The sequence below is a fragment of the Oryza brachyantha genome, chromosome 5 (genome assembly GCF_000231095.2).
Source record: "Oryza brachyantha chromosome 5, ObraRS2, whole genome shotgun sequence".
NCBI lineage: Eukaryota > Viridiplantae > Streptophyta > Magnoliopsida > Poales > Poaceae > Oryza > Oryza brachyantha.
In genome coordinates, this window is record NC_023167.2 from 9,651,346 (window position 1) to 9,665,617 (window position 14,272).

The window sequence follows — 14,272 nt, forward strand, 5'->3', positions numbered from 1 at the left end:
GGTTAAATTAAATTATTTATTTGTTGATAGACGAGGGATTAAGAAAATACCGTTTCTAGTTTTCCCACCAATATCTAGTATTTTTTTTGGTACAGCAACTGGCTAACAATTGGCGGTGATTGCAAATTGCAAAACACTTCAACAATTTTGTTTGAGAGAGCTTCTAATCTGACTCAACTCGTCCACCTATTACTTCGCTGTCTCAATATATAAATGACAATATTATTTGAATTTATCTTTTTTTTAGTTTTTATATAAAATTCTATATGTATTGGTATAAATGTTCTTCTATACGCAAGTGGGCAGTAGGTCGATAACGTATCGACTAGCGACTAGGTGGACTAAACTAGTTAATTACCAACTAGTTGCTGGCTCGAATATCGAAAAATAAATTTGCATAAAATTATAGCTTGTTGTGAAATGTTTTGTGGTGTATTTTTATAGTAACGAGTACTGAATTATTTAAAAGATAAAGTATAAAGCAAATATTTGATAAGCATGGTTTATTTTTAAGGTATTATAGTTCTGACTTTCTATCATTGTTAAATTTATTGCGTGAATGCACACGTGGGAGGATGAAAATAATAGAGAGGTTCTAACCCTATCATATGTTCATAACCCTGTTAGTCCATATGTTTGGTCCAAATTGTTTTTCCCTAAACAACCGACAGAAGGACTGCCGATTATACTTTATTAAGGAGTAAAAAACCTAGACGGGTTACAGAAAGTGAAAAAACCCATGGCCGGAACAACTCAGCACACGAGCAGCAATGTAACTCTACACCACCAACAAAGAGCAAAGGCAGAGCCCACAACGAGACAATGTGGTTTAGTTTGGCTGCAGGCGACATCGAGACTGATTTAACGATACCCATGTCATCGTTGTCGAGCTTGCTACCGAGCGACACAGCAGCTCCGACTACACGATTATTATGTCATCAGTGTCAAGAAGTTACCATGACAAACCAAACCAACCACATTGTCCCAAGGTGGACCTCAGCCCAAACTACCAAGCACCAGACCTAGACCTAGAAAGCAAGCAACAGCACCCTTGCAGGGAAACCGCAACGCGTTATCGTTGCCGAGCCTCGCTGCACCCCTAACAGCAAGACAACTCCGACTCCACCTAACAGCAACCAAACATGAGAGCTGACCGTTCGCTAGAGGTAGGGAGGGACTAGGGCAGTGAGAGCCTCGCCAAACAACCTAGACTACCCGAACGACGCAAGGGAGGCAGAAGACTGACATTGCATGGGTAAGTTTCTCCAAGGACGGTGCCCCCAAGGAGGACGTAACGTGAACGCCGCCACCACTCGTCTAAAGAGGACAAGGTTTTCACCTGGAAAGGAGACCGAGGGATGGACGCTAAAAATGACGCCTCCAAGAAGGGCAACGACGCCTAAGGCGACATCGTCGTCAAGTCGGTTAAAACCAACCATGCCTTTCGCCAGCAAATTCCACCCACCTAGCCCTAAACAATTACCCGCACTCCTCTGGTCAATGCTAGCCACCCACGATGTCCCGGCAACCTACGTCCACACGTTGCCAAGCACGGCGTCACCTCCATCTGCACCCGGCAACCACCGCCCCGTGTGCTCCTCCGATCGCCGGCCGACACCGCCCCACCGCAGCTACCGCACACGCCACCGCCGATCCCCTCCATCGCACGCCACCGTGCTGTCTCCAGGCCCGCTGTCGGGCATGGCCGCGCGCCACTCCGGCCCCTGCAAGGGGCCGCCGCCGAGACAGGTCTGGGGCAGCCGACGCACACCTCACATCTGGGCAGCCACCGTCCTCCACAGTGCGTCGCCGGCGCGCGCTTCAGATCTGGGCCACCGCCGCTCGCCTCTGGCCCCCTCGCGTGCGTCTCTGCCGCTGGGCGCCACATCCGCCGCTGCGCCTCGACGCGCCGCCGGCCACCGCGCGCCCGCTGCGCCTCGAAGCGTCGCTTGCCGTCGCACGCCCACTGCCGGCGCCGCAGCCGCTAGGCCACCACCGACCCCCTTCACCGACGTCGGGCGTCGCTATCGGGCGCCCTCAGGCCCGCCGACGCCGCCACTGCCGTGCGTCTTCTTCCCCGCCGTCGCCGGCATGCACTCGGCCACCAGCCTGCTGCCATCGTGCGTCCTGTGCGCGTCGCCGCTGCGCGCCCTCAAGCCCGCCGATGATGCCGTCGCCGCTGCGCCCCCTTCCTCTAGCTGCCCCAAGTCCCCCAACGGGTGCAGCCTGGCTAGGATGGAGCCCCGCCGTCATCGTCATGGCAATCGGCCGGCTTTGCCGGCGGTAGCTCGAGCGGCGGCGAGGTGGGGAGAGGAGGCCAGGGTTGGCAGCGGCTAGGGTTTGGTCGCCCGTGTCGCCTGGGGGAAGCGCGGCACAGGCGTTGGTCTCTCGTCAAGTTGGTCCAAATTTTTAGCCTGCACTACTTTTGTATACCCTAGTTGGTTATTTAGCAAAATAGTCGCCGAGTATTACTGACCAACTTAGAACCGACTTAAAACGATCGGACCAACTTTGGTCGACCAATTGATCATACTGACTAATTCACACCGTTTACCATCGATTATCGACTGGTCGACCTGGTGGACTGATTAGGCAACGCTAATTTATATTTTGAATGGCTCAAGTAATGTTATATTGATGATTTTTAATAAATAAGACCATTAATTATTTTAATTGATTGATCATTTGTTTTATATAAAAAAATTATGAAAAAAAATAAGTCACGTATAAAGTAACTTTAATGAATCATCATAATTATTATTTATTTTATTTTACGCTTGAAGTGCATGGATGGTTTTTAGACATATGAGAATTTATTATGTACGTCCCCGAACTCTTTAAATACACATCCAAATCAGAGAACTAGTTAAAGTATATCATTTCAGTCCTAAATTATCAATGCCTATCTAGAATCCTTAACATGACACGACATATGAACACTGACAAATAACACCCACTTAAAATTTCCAATTTCTTTTTTTCTTTTTTTTCTTCTCGTTGTTGTTATCTTCTCCCTTTGTACTCCTCATGTCCTCATGCCATATCAGTGTCCATGTGACATAGTACTTATGATTTCGGAGCGACTCTGACTATTAAGAAGTAAAACGACACACTTTAATAGACATGTTATTTGGATATATATTTTAAGAGCGGTAGGACTTTGAGATCTACACGAGACTCCTATCATCTGTTTATTTTATTTTTTTTATATAAAATAAATGCTCAAAGAGGTAAGCATCATCTTTTTTCTATATGCGGTATTGAGTATCACCTTTTTTATGACCATCCTTCCTCATACATCGAGGAGAGGGGGATTAGTGCGTTGGTTCCATTTGATAACAATGGAAGGGACATTAATAGTGGAAACATTAGGTTCACGGTCGCTGTCAGAACATATCACTGCTTAATGCATCTTATACTCTATCCACATAAATAAAGGGATAAAGACTAAAAAAAAATATGCTCGAGCATTTCCTCCAATATATTCTCTATTTTTAGCCAACATCCACGCAAATTCTCTCCTTATTCCGAGTGGGGACGGGAGACTATTCATTGCTTAATATATATTTAAGAAATAGGTACATGATATATATTAATAAAATATAGTTATGTGTGATAGAAAAATGTAATATGGATAAAAGGAGTATAAATAGATATAATGGAGAAATCTTTTTATGATAATTTGAATAAAGGGAGGATCAAATTTAGATGTTAATATGCTGCCACAAGAGTAGAAGACAACCAACTACTCTTGACTCTTCCGTCTCTTCTTCTTCCTCTCGTCGTCTTCTTCGCTTCTTCCTCCGACCGACCACCTCTCGCCTCTCTTCCTTCCCCCAAGAAACGCGTCTCCCTATTGGAAAACTTGCCCCTTTCCGCCGTTTGCTTCTTGGGGTTGGAGGCCAGCCGAGGGAATGGACGGCGCGTCGGTTCCCGTGCCGGTGCCTGTGCCGGTGCCGGCGGCGCCCGTCGTGCCGGTGGATTACACAGTCCTCAAGAGGCGGCTCGGTGGCGGCGGCGGCGGCATGGAGGTGCGCGACGCGTCCGGCGTCCTCGCGTTCCGGTTTGCGGCAGCGGCGGCGGGCGGGGGCAGGGCGCTTCTCGACGCCGCCGGGGTGGTTCTCGTCACCGTGAGGAGCGGCGAGGTGATGGTGGGTTTTTGCTTTATTCCCCCTCTTGCTGCATGGTTGCATCACGGTCAGGTTAATTTGGTTTCTTGGGCCAATCTTTCATTTTTGATCCGTACTACTGTAGAGAATTTCAATTTGCAGAAGGATGATTATAGAGTTTAGAACTACTGATGGAATGACTTGTGATTCTCGTTGATTTTACCAAGAAATTGCAATATGGAAACATAAGTTTGCATATGGAGAGAAATATGACCTGAACACAGCACAACTTGAACCTGTGATAGGATGGAAGATTGAAAGATCAGGATACCTCTAGCTAGAACTACCCTCTTAAGTATAAGTTGGGGGGCTTTTTACCAGCCTCGAAAAATACCTCGAGGTACCAAAAATTTTAGTACAAAATTTTAGTACCTCGAGGTACTAAACTTTTACACTAAAAAGTACGGTACATTGAGTTACTTTTTTAAGAATGGTTGGGACATTGTTTCAAAACTGAGAAGTTCCCTTCTTAGGATATTACAGAAGAGCTTACTGTCAAAAATCGTACTTCCTCTGGTTCTACAAGACTTGTCATTTTGGACAAAGACATGTTGTTCAAAAAAACAACTTTGGCCATTATGTTTTTGCTCCATACTGCTATAGAGAATTTCAATTAGCAGTACGATGATTCTAGAATTATAGGAAATACTAAACTATACTTCAATTTATCAAGAAATTACAGTATCCACATTCCATAAGAATGAGATGCTGTGTAGTTGCTGAATATCAAGCCATAAGTTTGCTTACTGAAATGCATATGGAGAGAAATATAACCTGAAAACTCGATACAACATGTGATGTGAATGGAAGATTGAAAGATCAGAAGATCCTGAAGCACTCATAGGTATAAGTGAGTACATTGTTTCAAAACTGAGAAGTTCCCTTCTTAGGATATCATAGAAGAGCTTACTGTCAAAAATCATATCATGTTTGTTCAATAGGAACTTCTGCATTATAGCATTGTAAGTATACTATATTACCATTGGTCTTGTAACATATGGCGATTAATTAGTGTTGTGGTGGTGCATGTCAATTATTAAAGTAAATGTGCATTTTTTGTTGCAGTACATTATTAAGTACTGAATTATCTTTATAGGGAGAGTGGCAAGCATTTAGTGGAAATAGTTTGGATTGCAGAGACATCATTTACATGGCAAAATTAGTATCAGTTTGTTCAAACCGAAGGGAAGTACATGTATTCATGCCACCAACAAGTAACTTTCAAGATACGAAACCAAGCTACAGGCTCATAGGAAGTACATCTCGGAGAGCATGCACAATAATAAGTGGGGACTCCATTGTTTCTCAGGTAATATGCATAAGTTTCTCCCATGATCTGAATTTTGAACATATTTCAGCCTATTGGATTAGCACTACAACTGCTTTTTTTTCTTCTTTGTGCAGACAAATCTCTTATATAAACTCAAGAAGGTTGTCTATTCAACTCGCAAGTTTAGAGTGACCATTTACCCAGGAAATGATACAGTTCTTGTGATGGCAATGGTTATGAACTTCTTTCTAGAAAAATAACAGACAGGGCGAATGTTTTTTATTGTGCAAATGATGACAGACTGCCCGCCTAAACCTTGTACAGTTTTTTTTTTTCTTCTTTTCTTTAAAAAAAAGGGCTAGATTGCATTTGTCCTTAATACAATGCTTCGATCTCCTGCCATTAAACAAATTCTCTTAAACTACTGATGTGAATATCAAAGCTCTTGTGGCTTTGGTGTTTGTTTGACTAGGCAACTGTGGAATGAGAACATCTGCAGTAAGAGTTATTATGGTCATGTATGGCCCATATGTTAGCAAGCCGAGCTGCAGAGGAGCCTTGTACCCATGGTATAAGGTTGCTGGAACTTATATACATTTTCACATTTTTTATCAGCATCAAAACAAGGATATACTAAAGTGACACCTCAGCTCTGTGTTATGACTGCAATAGCAGTCTTATAAAGCACCATTTAACAGTTTAACTATATCATTTTTTGTCTTACCGGTTTAAATAAAGATTAATAGGGTTAAGTGGTCATGTCGATTCCTCGAACAATGAATTATCTAGTCTAGTTCCCATCTTCCCCATTTTCTCAAACGGGCATTGAACGCTACTATTACCTCTGTGTCGTAATACAAGGCATCGTCTAGAATTATATAGAATTATATAGATGCTAATAAATCTATATATATATTTAAGCAGCATATATTGATATATAAATAAATTTAGGCATTGCCAAAAATGCCTTGCACTATGGAACAGAGAGAGCTTTGAGGTCTTCTAACAACTTTTGTATATTCAATGGAGTTCTTCGGCAAGGTAGAACTCAAACAAGTCTACGGAATACATCCAAACTATACATTATTTTTGATACTCCAGTTTTTTTCCCCTCTAGATTGAGGCCTCATTTTCATGGGCCTCAATCTTGGCCCATCCACGTGTTGGACTATGATTTCAGCAAATACAAATAGGGCCGAACAGACTGACAGACCATTTCTTCCATATTATAAGTTATTTTAGATTTATCATAAATTATTTTCTTAATTTGATGAAGTTTATAGAAAACAATGTAGCATCTTTTCTAACATAAAACAAAAATACAGTTACATATGTGTGTTGATATATACACATAAGTTTAAATTATATATTTAATAAAACCAATTTGGTGTTATAGATGTTAATGCATTTTCTATAAACCTGATCAATTTTGAAAATTTTCGACTTGTAATATTAGGAGTTAGTACTCCTTAGTATCATTGATATTTGTATGGAATAAAATGAGGAAAGGAAGCACGGTCGAAAAATCCAAATGCAAGTTCCACTGTTGAAAGTGAACCAGCTCTCTGCTTTCATAGAAACAGTTAACAAAGCTAGGCTATCCCCGAAGGTTTAAACTGTCTGTATGCCACTGAAAGTTTCATGACCCTCTGCTAGCCTTCTCGGGTAAATGAGAGGAATTTTCTGAATTAAGATTATGACTGCAATTTGTTCACTTAGGCCCTGTTTGGTTTAGGTAACTAATCCATTAGTCTCTCTATTTTAGTCTCCTTTAGTCCCTAAAAACCCAAACAGTAGGGACTAAAAGGGACTAAAATTGTATTAGTCTATTAGTCCCTTCCATAGGTACTTATTGGGATTAAAACTTTCTTTCAGACCAACCCCTTAACAAAAATTTATATATATGATGCACTTTTAGTCTCTTTTAGTCTCTCTAACCAAACAGTAGGGACTAAATATTTTAGTCCAAAGACTAATTTTTAGTCCTAGGATTAAAGAACCAAACACCACCTTAATATCACTTTGGTCATGCTGTTATATATTGTGTTTACTATATATTCCACTGGATAATTGTGCACTTTCCAACAGTATGTATGTATGTGCAATCATTTGAAAGCACACCTCACCAGAAGTTCAGAAACTTTGGTTATTCAGGCGTTGTCAGTGTCCTGTTGTTTTGTCTAGATAATGACAATGTCATCTTGTGCTGAAATCGCTCGCAGAGGCGACAAAATGGCTACAGCACATTGATTATTCTCTTGGCATCTTACAGGCTTTCAGATGACCTGAAAGTACTAGAGAAGCAGCACAATTTGTTCACCTTGACGACATGAACAGGGCAGTGCATTTGGATGCTTTGTGTAGCTAACGATGTGAACTATGCATCCATGGAACACAGAATATAGACCATAACCAAAAGATGTTAGGTTGCCATTATCCTTAGCTGGAAAGACGAAACAAAAAAGTGCATTTACTGTTATACGAAAACAAACTAGTCATTCATCATGATAAATAAATATTTTATCTGTTGCTGAATATTGACAAGTTTTCAATACCTTTTCTATTATGATCCAAATTATAATCTATATTGTATTTGGATTATATTAATAGTATCCTAGTATAACTCCTAGTCTTTTTCTTTAGGACCAAATTTCCTAATAAAACTCATAGTTTCTCCTATTAGAACTCTTATATTTCCCCTTATATAGAGAGATAGAGTAAGCTACACAGAAAAAGGTGCGACGCCCGAGTATATTCCCCTAGGTTATAATCATCACCTCATACATGTTGTTTTTTCCGCAAGAGTTTTCACGTTAAATTTCGTGTGCCCAATGTGTCTTTGATCTAGTCAACTTTCCTAACAAGTGACATCAAATGTACCAGGAAATTTCAGTACTTTATTTCTCATGCGTTTTAATCATCTACACACAGTGGTTACCGTCGGATGGTGTCCGTGATTAGTTCCACAAGATTTTTTGACATTAAATCTCTCTATTTTAATCTATTATTCGTAACCAACAGTGTCAGAGCTAATTGCCACATGTGCCAAATTAATCTCTTTCGGCAAGATCAAATTCATCACGTTGTCTCGTCAATTGATCCGTTTGCTGCCATCGCTCCGAGGAGAAAAGCAGCCACGTTCTATCCGGTCGTCCATCGTCAAAGAAATAAGACTGCAGCCACGATACGCATCTATTAGAGCAAGATCAATAGTAGAGCCAACTACCATCTCCAAAACTTTTCCATATCAGTAATTCAAAAATTAGAGTCAGCTCATACAACATACTGGCTACAAGCATACTACAAATTCTCGTTGGTCCAAGCATCGATAGAGAAGAGAAACCAAATCTAATCTATGGCTTGGCTGTGGGACCCACATGATTTATTTTCTTATTGTTATCTACCAGCTGCATGCAATCGCTGTGCATTGGAGTAGGCGCTAGCGCCGGCGCCATATCAAGAGCATTTTTGTCTCTTTCTTCCTGATTATCTTTCCTCTACCTACGATTTTGATGACATGGCATATTTTGGAGCTTGCTCAGTCATACTATAGTACTTGCTCTTACTACTACAGCAGCGAAGCACATAGATTAAGGAGGAAAAAATACACCAATCAGTCACCAACGGAAGACCAAACAAATTGATCGTAATCACGTGGAATATGATCAAATTGTTTTTTCTAGGTGCACATGACAGTGCACATAGTCATGGTATCAACAAGTTTTTTTTTCTCAATATACCTATCATATTTTTGATCTGTAATTTTTTCCAAGTGTTTCACTAAATTAGACATTAAGAAGTTTGATTGCAAAAAGATAGGTTTCAGCATATGACATGTTTAGATAAAAGTCATTCTTATACAAGCTGGTGTGTTCATAAGGCCAAAACAATTCACCGAGGAGATTTTGGTTGTTCCCGTTTATCACTTTGATCAAATCTACCCAAAGATTTCAATACTTTGTTTCGCTATTCTACTAGGTTTCACCAATATATACTAGCGGCTTCATGATTTAATCCTACGTGAGTTTGAAGTAGGATCCATTGCTCCTATTATGATCTCGTGATTCTAGAGGAACTGCTATAAGCACTTGACTACTTTTCATGAGGTTTATTAGGAATTAAAGTACTTCATTTTGGTTCACATCTTTCTTGGGTTTCACCAATTTATACCAACAGATTTAGGATTTCATTTCCATCGAGAATTTGAAGTGTGGATCACTACTCCTATTCAAAACAACAGGGGTTCTCGTTGTCCTCAATTTTGGTTTCTAGTGATGGTCCAAAAGGTGAAGATTTCTATATACATGAGGTTGCTAGTGATTTATGGTTTTTATGCTACAATAGAATTCATCTGAAGGTGAAGATTGTTATAGATATGATCCAAATTATAATCTATAATATATTTAGATTATATTATTAGTATCCTAATATGACTCCTAATCTTTTTCTTTAGGACTCTTATAGTTCCCTAATAAAACTCGAAGTATTTTCCTATTATGGGTCATATATTCCCCTTATTATATATATATAGAGAGTTTTGCTAAAATGAGTCATGACTCACGGACTGCTTCGTGAGTCGAGGTCTACAAACATATCAAATCACTTCTAAATTTCGATTTATATGGCTCAATGCATTCTTCAAGTCAAAATCTTATAGCACACAAAAATTTTCATTTGTGTGCTTCATTTTAATCTAATACCTTCCATCGTTGAGAAAGCATCGACAATTATTTGATCACTAAGATGACCATAGCATGCAAATGGGTTTGGTTCATTCAATCTTTAGTGAATGTGGTAGCGATAAAATTCAAGTATGGTAACATATTTTCTACCAATCCCATCATAGCCGTTGTACTGTATACCCAGATGGAACCCTCATTCACCATATGGGAAGAGCACTGGATATTGCAAGGCCATGTATGATGGATGTATAGACGAAACACGTTTTAACCCAACATCTTTGTCGTGCACAAGCACATCGAAAATATGTTCTGGTGCTGAGTAATCACCCACAACAATGACATCTATCTCATTGCTAGTTGGTAGGTTATATTGCGCATCAGATTTCGCATTACAGCCGATGAGACAAAGTGTTAGGCTTTGGTTCCCATGTTCAGCAAGCTGCTCCCTAGCATAGCGAAAGGTCCGCACAAGCCTATTCTCAGAATCCAACATATCGCAAAGAGCATTAACTATAGATGGGTCACACTGTTCAACACTATTAACATCATTTTTAAATATGTTTATTCGATTTTGTGTTTCATTTTCTGGATCATAGATATAGAGCTGCGCACACTTGGGTTGTTTTCCACGGTATGGCAAAAGGCTACCAATTTTGTGATGGACAACACCATTGATTTTAAACACATAAGGTGTATTTCCAGTGTTGATTGTTTTATCCATAGTTGCTCCCATGGAAGTGAAAGTAAACAAAGAATTGTAAGATCTTATTTGCCTAAGAAATCTCTTTGAACGCGCATCACCACTAAATTTTAGCAAACTTGCAAGAGGTTCAGGAGGCGGCTTTATTTTAACACAAATTGTAAATAATTTTTCTCTTGGAAATAGCAGAGGCAGTTTTAACCCTTTCCTCGTACCAGAACAGAGCGCGACAGTATGGGCATTCGTATGTCGGGGCACCATAGTACAATCTGCCAGGGTACAATGCTGCAAGAAAAGCAATTTGTTTCTAATATAAGCATATCCAAAATAAGAAGAATTAACAGAAGCATTCTAAACATGCACAAACCCTTTAACGTCTCAACTTGTTTGATCCCGGAGTATGGCCTCTAGATAATAACCCACTAACAGCTACCGTAAGTTTAAGGACAGTTAGCACTGACACAATATGCACTCTATAATTAAAAACAATCAGAACCTAATATACCATGGTTACCATCCCTAGTAGTAGAACCTCTGTTTGATATCAGCAAACGGCGTCGTCGTCAATTAAAAGCTGTCAAGGAAGGGCTAAAATCCATAATCGTGTGTGGTCTTTTGGACACACTCGATGAGGCACATACATCCTCATGGCAAGGCTACTGCAAGGAAGCACGTGCAACCTGCCTCTCACAACTTGCATGGACCCTAGCTACCCTATCAGTTGCTCTGGTCGCCATGTATATAGAATGTGTACAGAACCTTGAAGAGAAAACAATAATAGAAAATTCGTTTTATTGGCAGACAACAACATAACACAATGTGACAATGTAACACAACACACTGAACTTCAAATAAAAACCAAAGCGCTCACTGCATTGCACAAAGAAAGTACATGAGGAAACTTAGAATAGATAGAAAAAGTACAGGGAAACTTAGAAAACATAGAAATCACACACAACCTAGAGAGGAAGATTTCCAACATGCCTTCGATCTTCTACAAAGAAAGTAAAACAACGTGCACTACAGAGTCGAAAATGTCATCACAGTATGGAACAACTGGTCCATGTGAAGACCTAAAACGGGCAACACAACCAGACACAGATAATGCAGCCTGTACAACAGATTGAGCTATGTGTTTACAAGACATCATGGACTGAAAATTGTAGTATGGACCTGAAAACCATATTGGCGTTGTAGATACCTCAATGCTTGCTCAGCAACCAACTCATGTGCAATACAGTGTGGGCTAATGGCAACATCCCCAAAAAAATATGGTCTCTAGACCCCCAAGATGTGCCATGGACGGTACAACAACCTCTACACCAGCCAAAAGCGTCCCATCCGAGCCAAACTTCCAAAGGTAGCAAAGTGTAGGCAACATGCAGTGCTAGGCAGTTGCATTCAGCAGGGAGACATGTGACATCCCAATAGAGAACATCTTACTCCCAACACTGCCAATTAAAAGATCTAAGGTAAGCTGGACTAAATCTATGGAATTAGAAAAGCGAGAGTCTATATAGAGAAGAGGGGCAAAGGACAGCAACTGAGCACAAGAGTAACGACTAGAATGACTTAACGCATTGGTTGGTTCAGTTGGTGGACATTAATAAAGAAACCAGGCTGCAGCTTGCAGGGTCCCTTCTACCGTAGATACATACACCAGGATAAAAAAACCATTGACATCTTGGCATACCCAATAGTACTTAAAGGAAATGCAAGCCACACGTATGCACAACACAGAAAAAGCAAAAATAGGGGAAAAAACCATAGCTAAGCATATACACATAAAAGGGAGAAAAACACTCAACGTACATCTAGAGACTTACCCCTAAGATCAGCCGACCTGAGAAATCCCTTCAAGCAAATGTCGTGATTAATGGCACCAAAGAAACTAACAGGAAAAATAACCCATCTCAGTTTATAGCCTCCTAAAAAAACTAAACTGGAGAGACCCAGCAAGAGAAATACCTTCTTGCGCCAAACTATCCAAAGCAGAAGAAAGCAGCTAAACGTCCTTGTCTTGAACCAAGAAGAGAGAAATCAGCTGCAAGCACACAGACAAAGGGCGAAATATACTTGAAAAAATCAAATTTGTTTGGCATCGTAAGCCCAAATCAACTGTAAAAAGGACGCACCAATTTATGAAGGAAGAGCTGCCAAAAATCAACTATGTCAACCATATTTCCACACTGAGATCTCCTAAAAAACAAAACATGAAACCAAGAAACATTTAGCAGCGGAAAAACCCTCGAACAGATGTGAAGGAGAAGTACTAGAAGAAACCAATGCTGTTGAACCCGCTCGGGAGAATGAGAAAAATCAGTGCAAGATGAGGGCTGTTCGGTTTCTCTTTGTACAACTCTTCGTTTTCTCCCCCTGCTAGGAAAAGAAAGCAGAAGAAGTTGTTATGAGGGAGGAAAGGTGCACGGTGGGTTTGCCGATTAAGCCTTGCAGCCCCACCCAACAGTGAGCGCAACCCACAGAACCAAGCGCATGTGAAATTTCCAGGCATTTCTACGTCTGACGCCCTGTACAGTCCACCAATGATGTGTCAAGTGAAGGTAGGGAAGGGCATACACACAGCAAAGCACACTGGTTAAATTAAATCATGTAAAGCGGGCCTACCCAACAGTACCAACAGTGACGAGCTGTTCATGCACCTCACCCGGGCAAGAAAGGCTAACACCCACATGTCCAAGCCTAAAAATCAAGACACAATATAGCATGCTCCTGGTCCACATATAAAAGCAAGTATACCACTAAATGGGCCCATGTGTCATAGGCTGCACACCAAGAGGAGGTCTATAAACCAGCCACACAGAGGCACATAGCTCTCCCTCTACAACCATCCCTCTGCTGCACACTGCTATCCTTCATACTTGAACACAGGCCAAGACCACCACATACACCATTTCCACTGCACTAGAACGGCAAGAAGACACACCACGCAACAAATCACCTGTAGACCATAACCAGCAACCATATGCATAGAAAACAACAACGACGACATGTCGACAGCCCATAAACGCACACTTGGTCCACTCCTTTGCATGCCGTGAAAAAGCAAGACGCCTCACACAGTGCAGGCCGAAAAAGCCGAGGAACTTGCGCGCGCGGTAAATTAAGGCAGCAGGAGAGGGCTCAAAATAGATGTCCCTGGGAAGCCATGGGGCGACGTGCATAGCATGGCAAATGGCCACGCCCCACCCAAAACGTTGCGGAGGCGCCAATCGAGGGAAGGTTTTAATTTAACCGATTATTCCTAACCAGCAGTGTCAGAGCTAATTGCCACATGTGCCAAATTAATTTCTTTCGGCGAGATCAAATTCATCGCGTTGTCTCGTTAGTTGATCTGTTTGCTCCCGTCGCTCCGAGGAGAAAAGCATCCACGTTCTGTCTGGTCATCCATCGTCAAAGAAATAAGATTGCATCCAGGATACGCATCTATTAG

The 14,272-nt window shown here is 41.2% G+C and overlaps 1 protein-coding gene and 1 long non-coding RNA gene across 7 annotated transcripts; one reads left to right on the plus strand and one right to left on the minus strand.

The window, feature by feature from the left end:
• The first annotated feature begins 3,783 nt into the window (after positions 1–3,783).
• Positions 3,784–6,118, plus strand: LOC102701728 (protein LURP-one-related 7-like). Of its 2 annotated transcripts, none has more exons than XM_006655144.3 (3): positions 3,784–4,145; positions 5,266–5,478; positions 5,574–6,118. In XM_006655144.3, the coding sequence occupies exons 1-3, from the start codon at positions 3,915–3,917 to the stop codon at positions 5,697–5,699; spliced, it is 570 nt and encodes a 189-aa protein (XP_006655207.1). In that variant the 5' UTR covers positions 3,784–3,914; the 3' UTR covers positions 5,700–6,118. The 2 variants fall into 2 exon arrangements, with proteins under 2 accessions (XP_006655207.1, XP_015693388.1); XM_015837902.2 differs by having other exon boundaries at positions 3,785–4,151; positions 5,574–6,117.
• Positions 6,119–8,325: 2,207 nt separating this feature from the next.
• On the minus strand, positions 8,326–13,187 carry LOC102702010. Of its 5 annotated transcripts, none has more exons than XR_001550418.1 (5): positions 13,105–13,187; positions 12,957–13,020; positions 12,790–12,865; positions 12,648–12,712; positions 8,326–8,612 (listed from the first exon to the last, which is right to left on the minus strand). It is a non-coding gene; the product is annotated as an uncharacterized LOC102702010 (long non-coding RNA). The 5 variants fall into 5 exon arrangements; XR_001550417.1 differs by adding an exon at positions 11,037–11,106 and having other exon boundaries at positions 12,957–13,187; XR_001550415.1 differs by having other exon boundaries at positions 12,957–13,187.
• Positions 13,188–14,272: the final 1,085 nt, after the last annotated feature.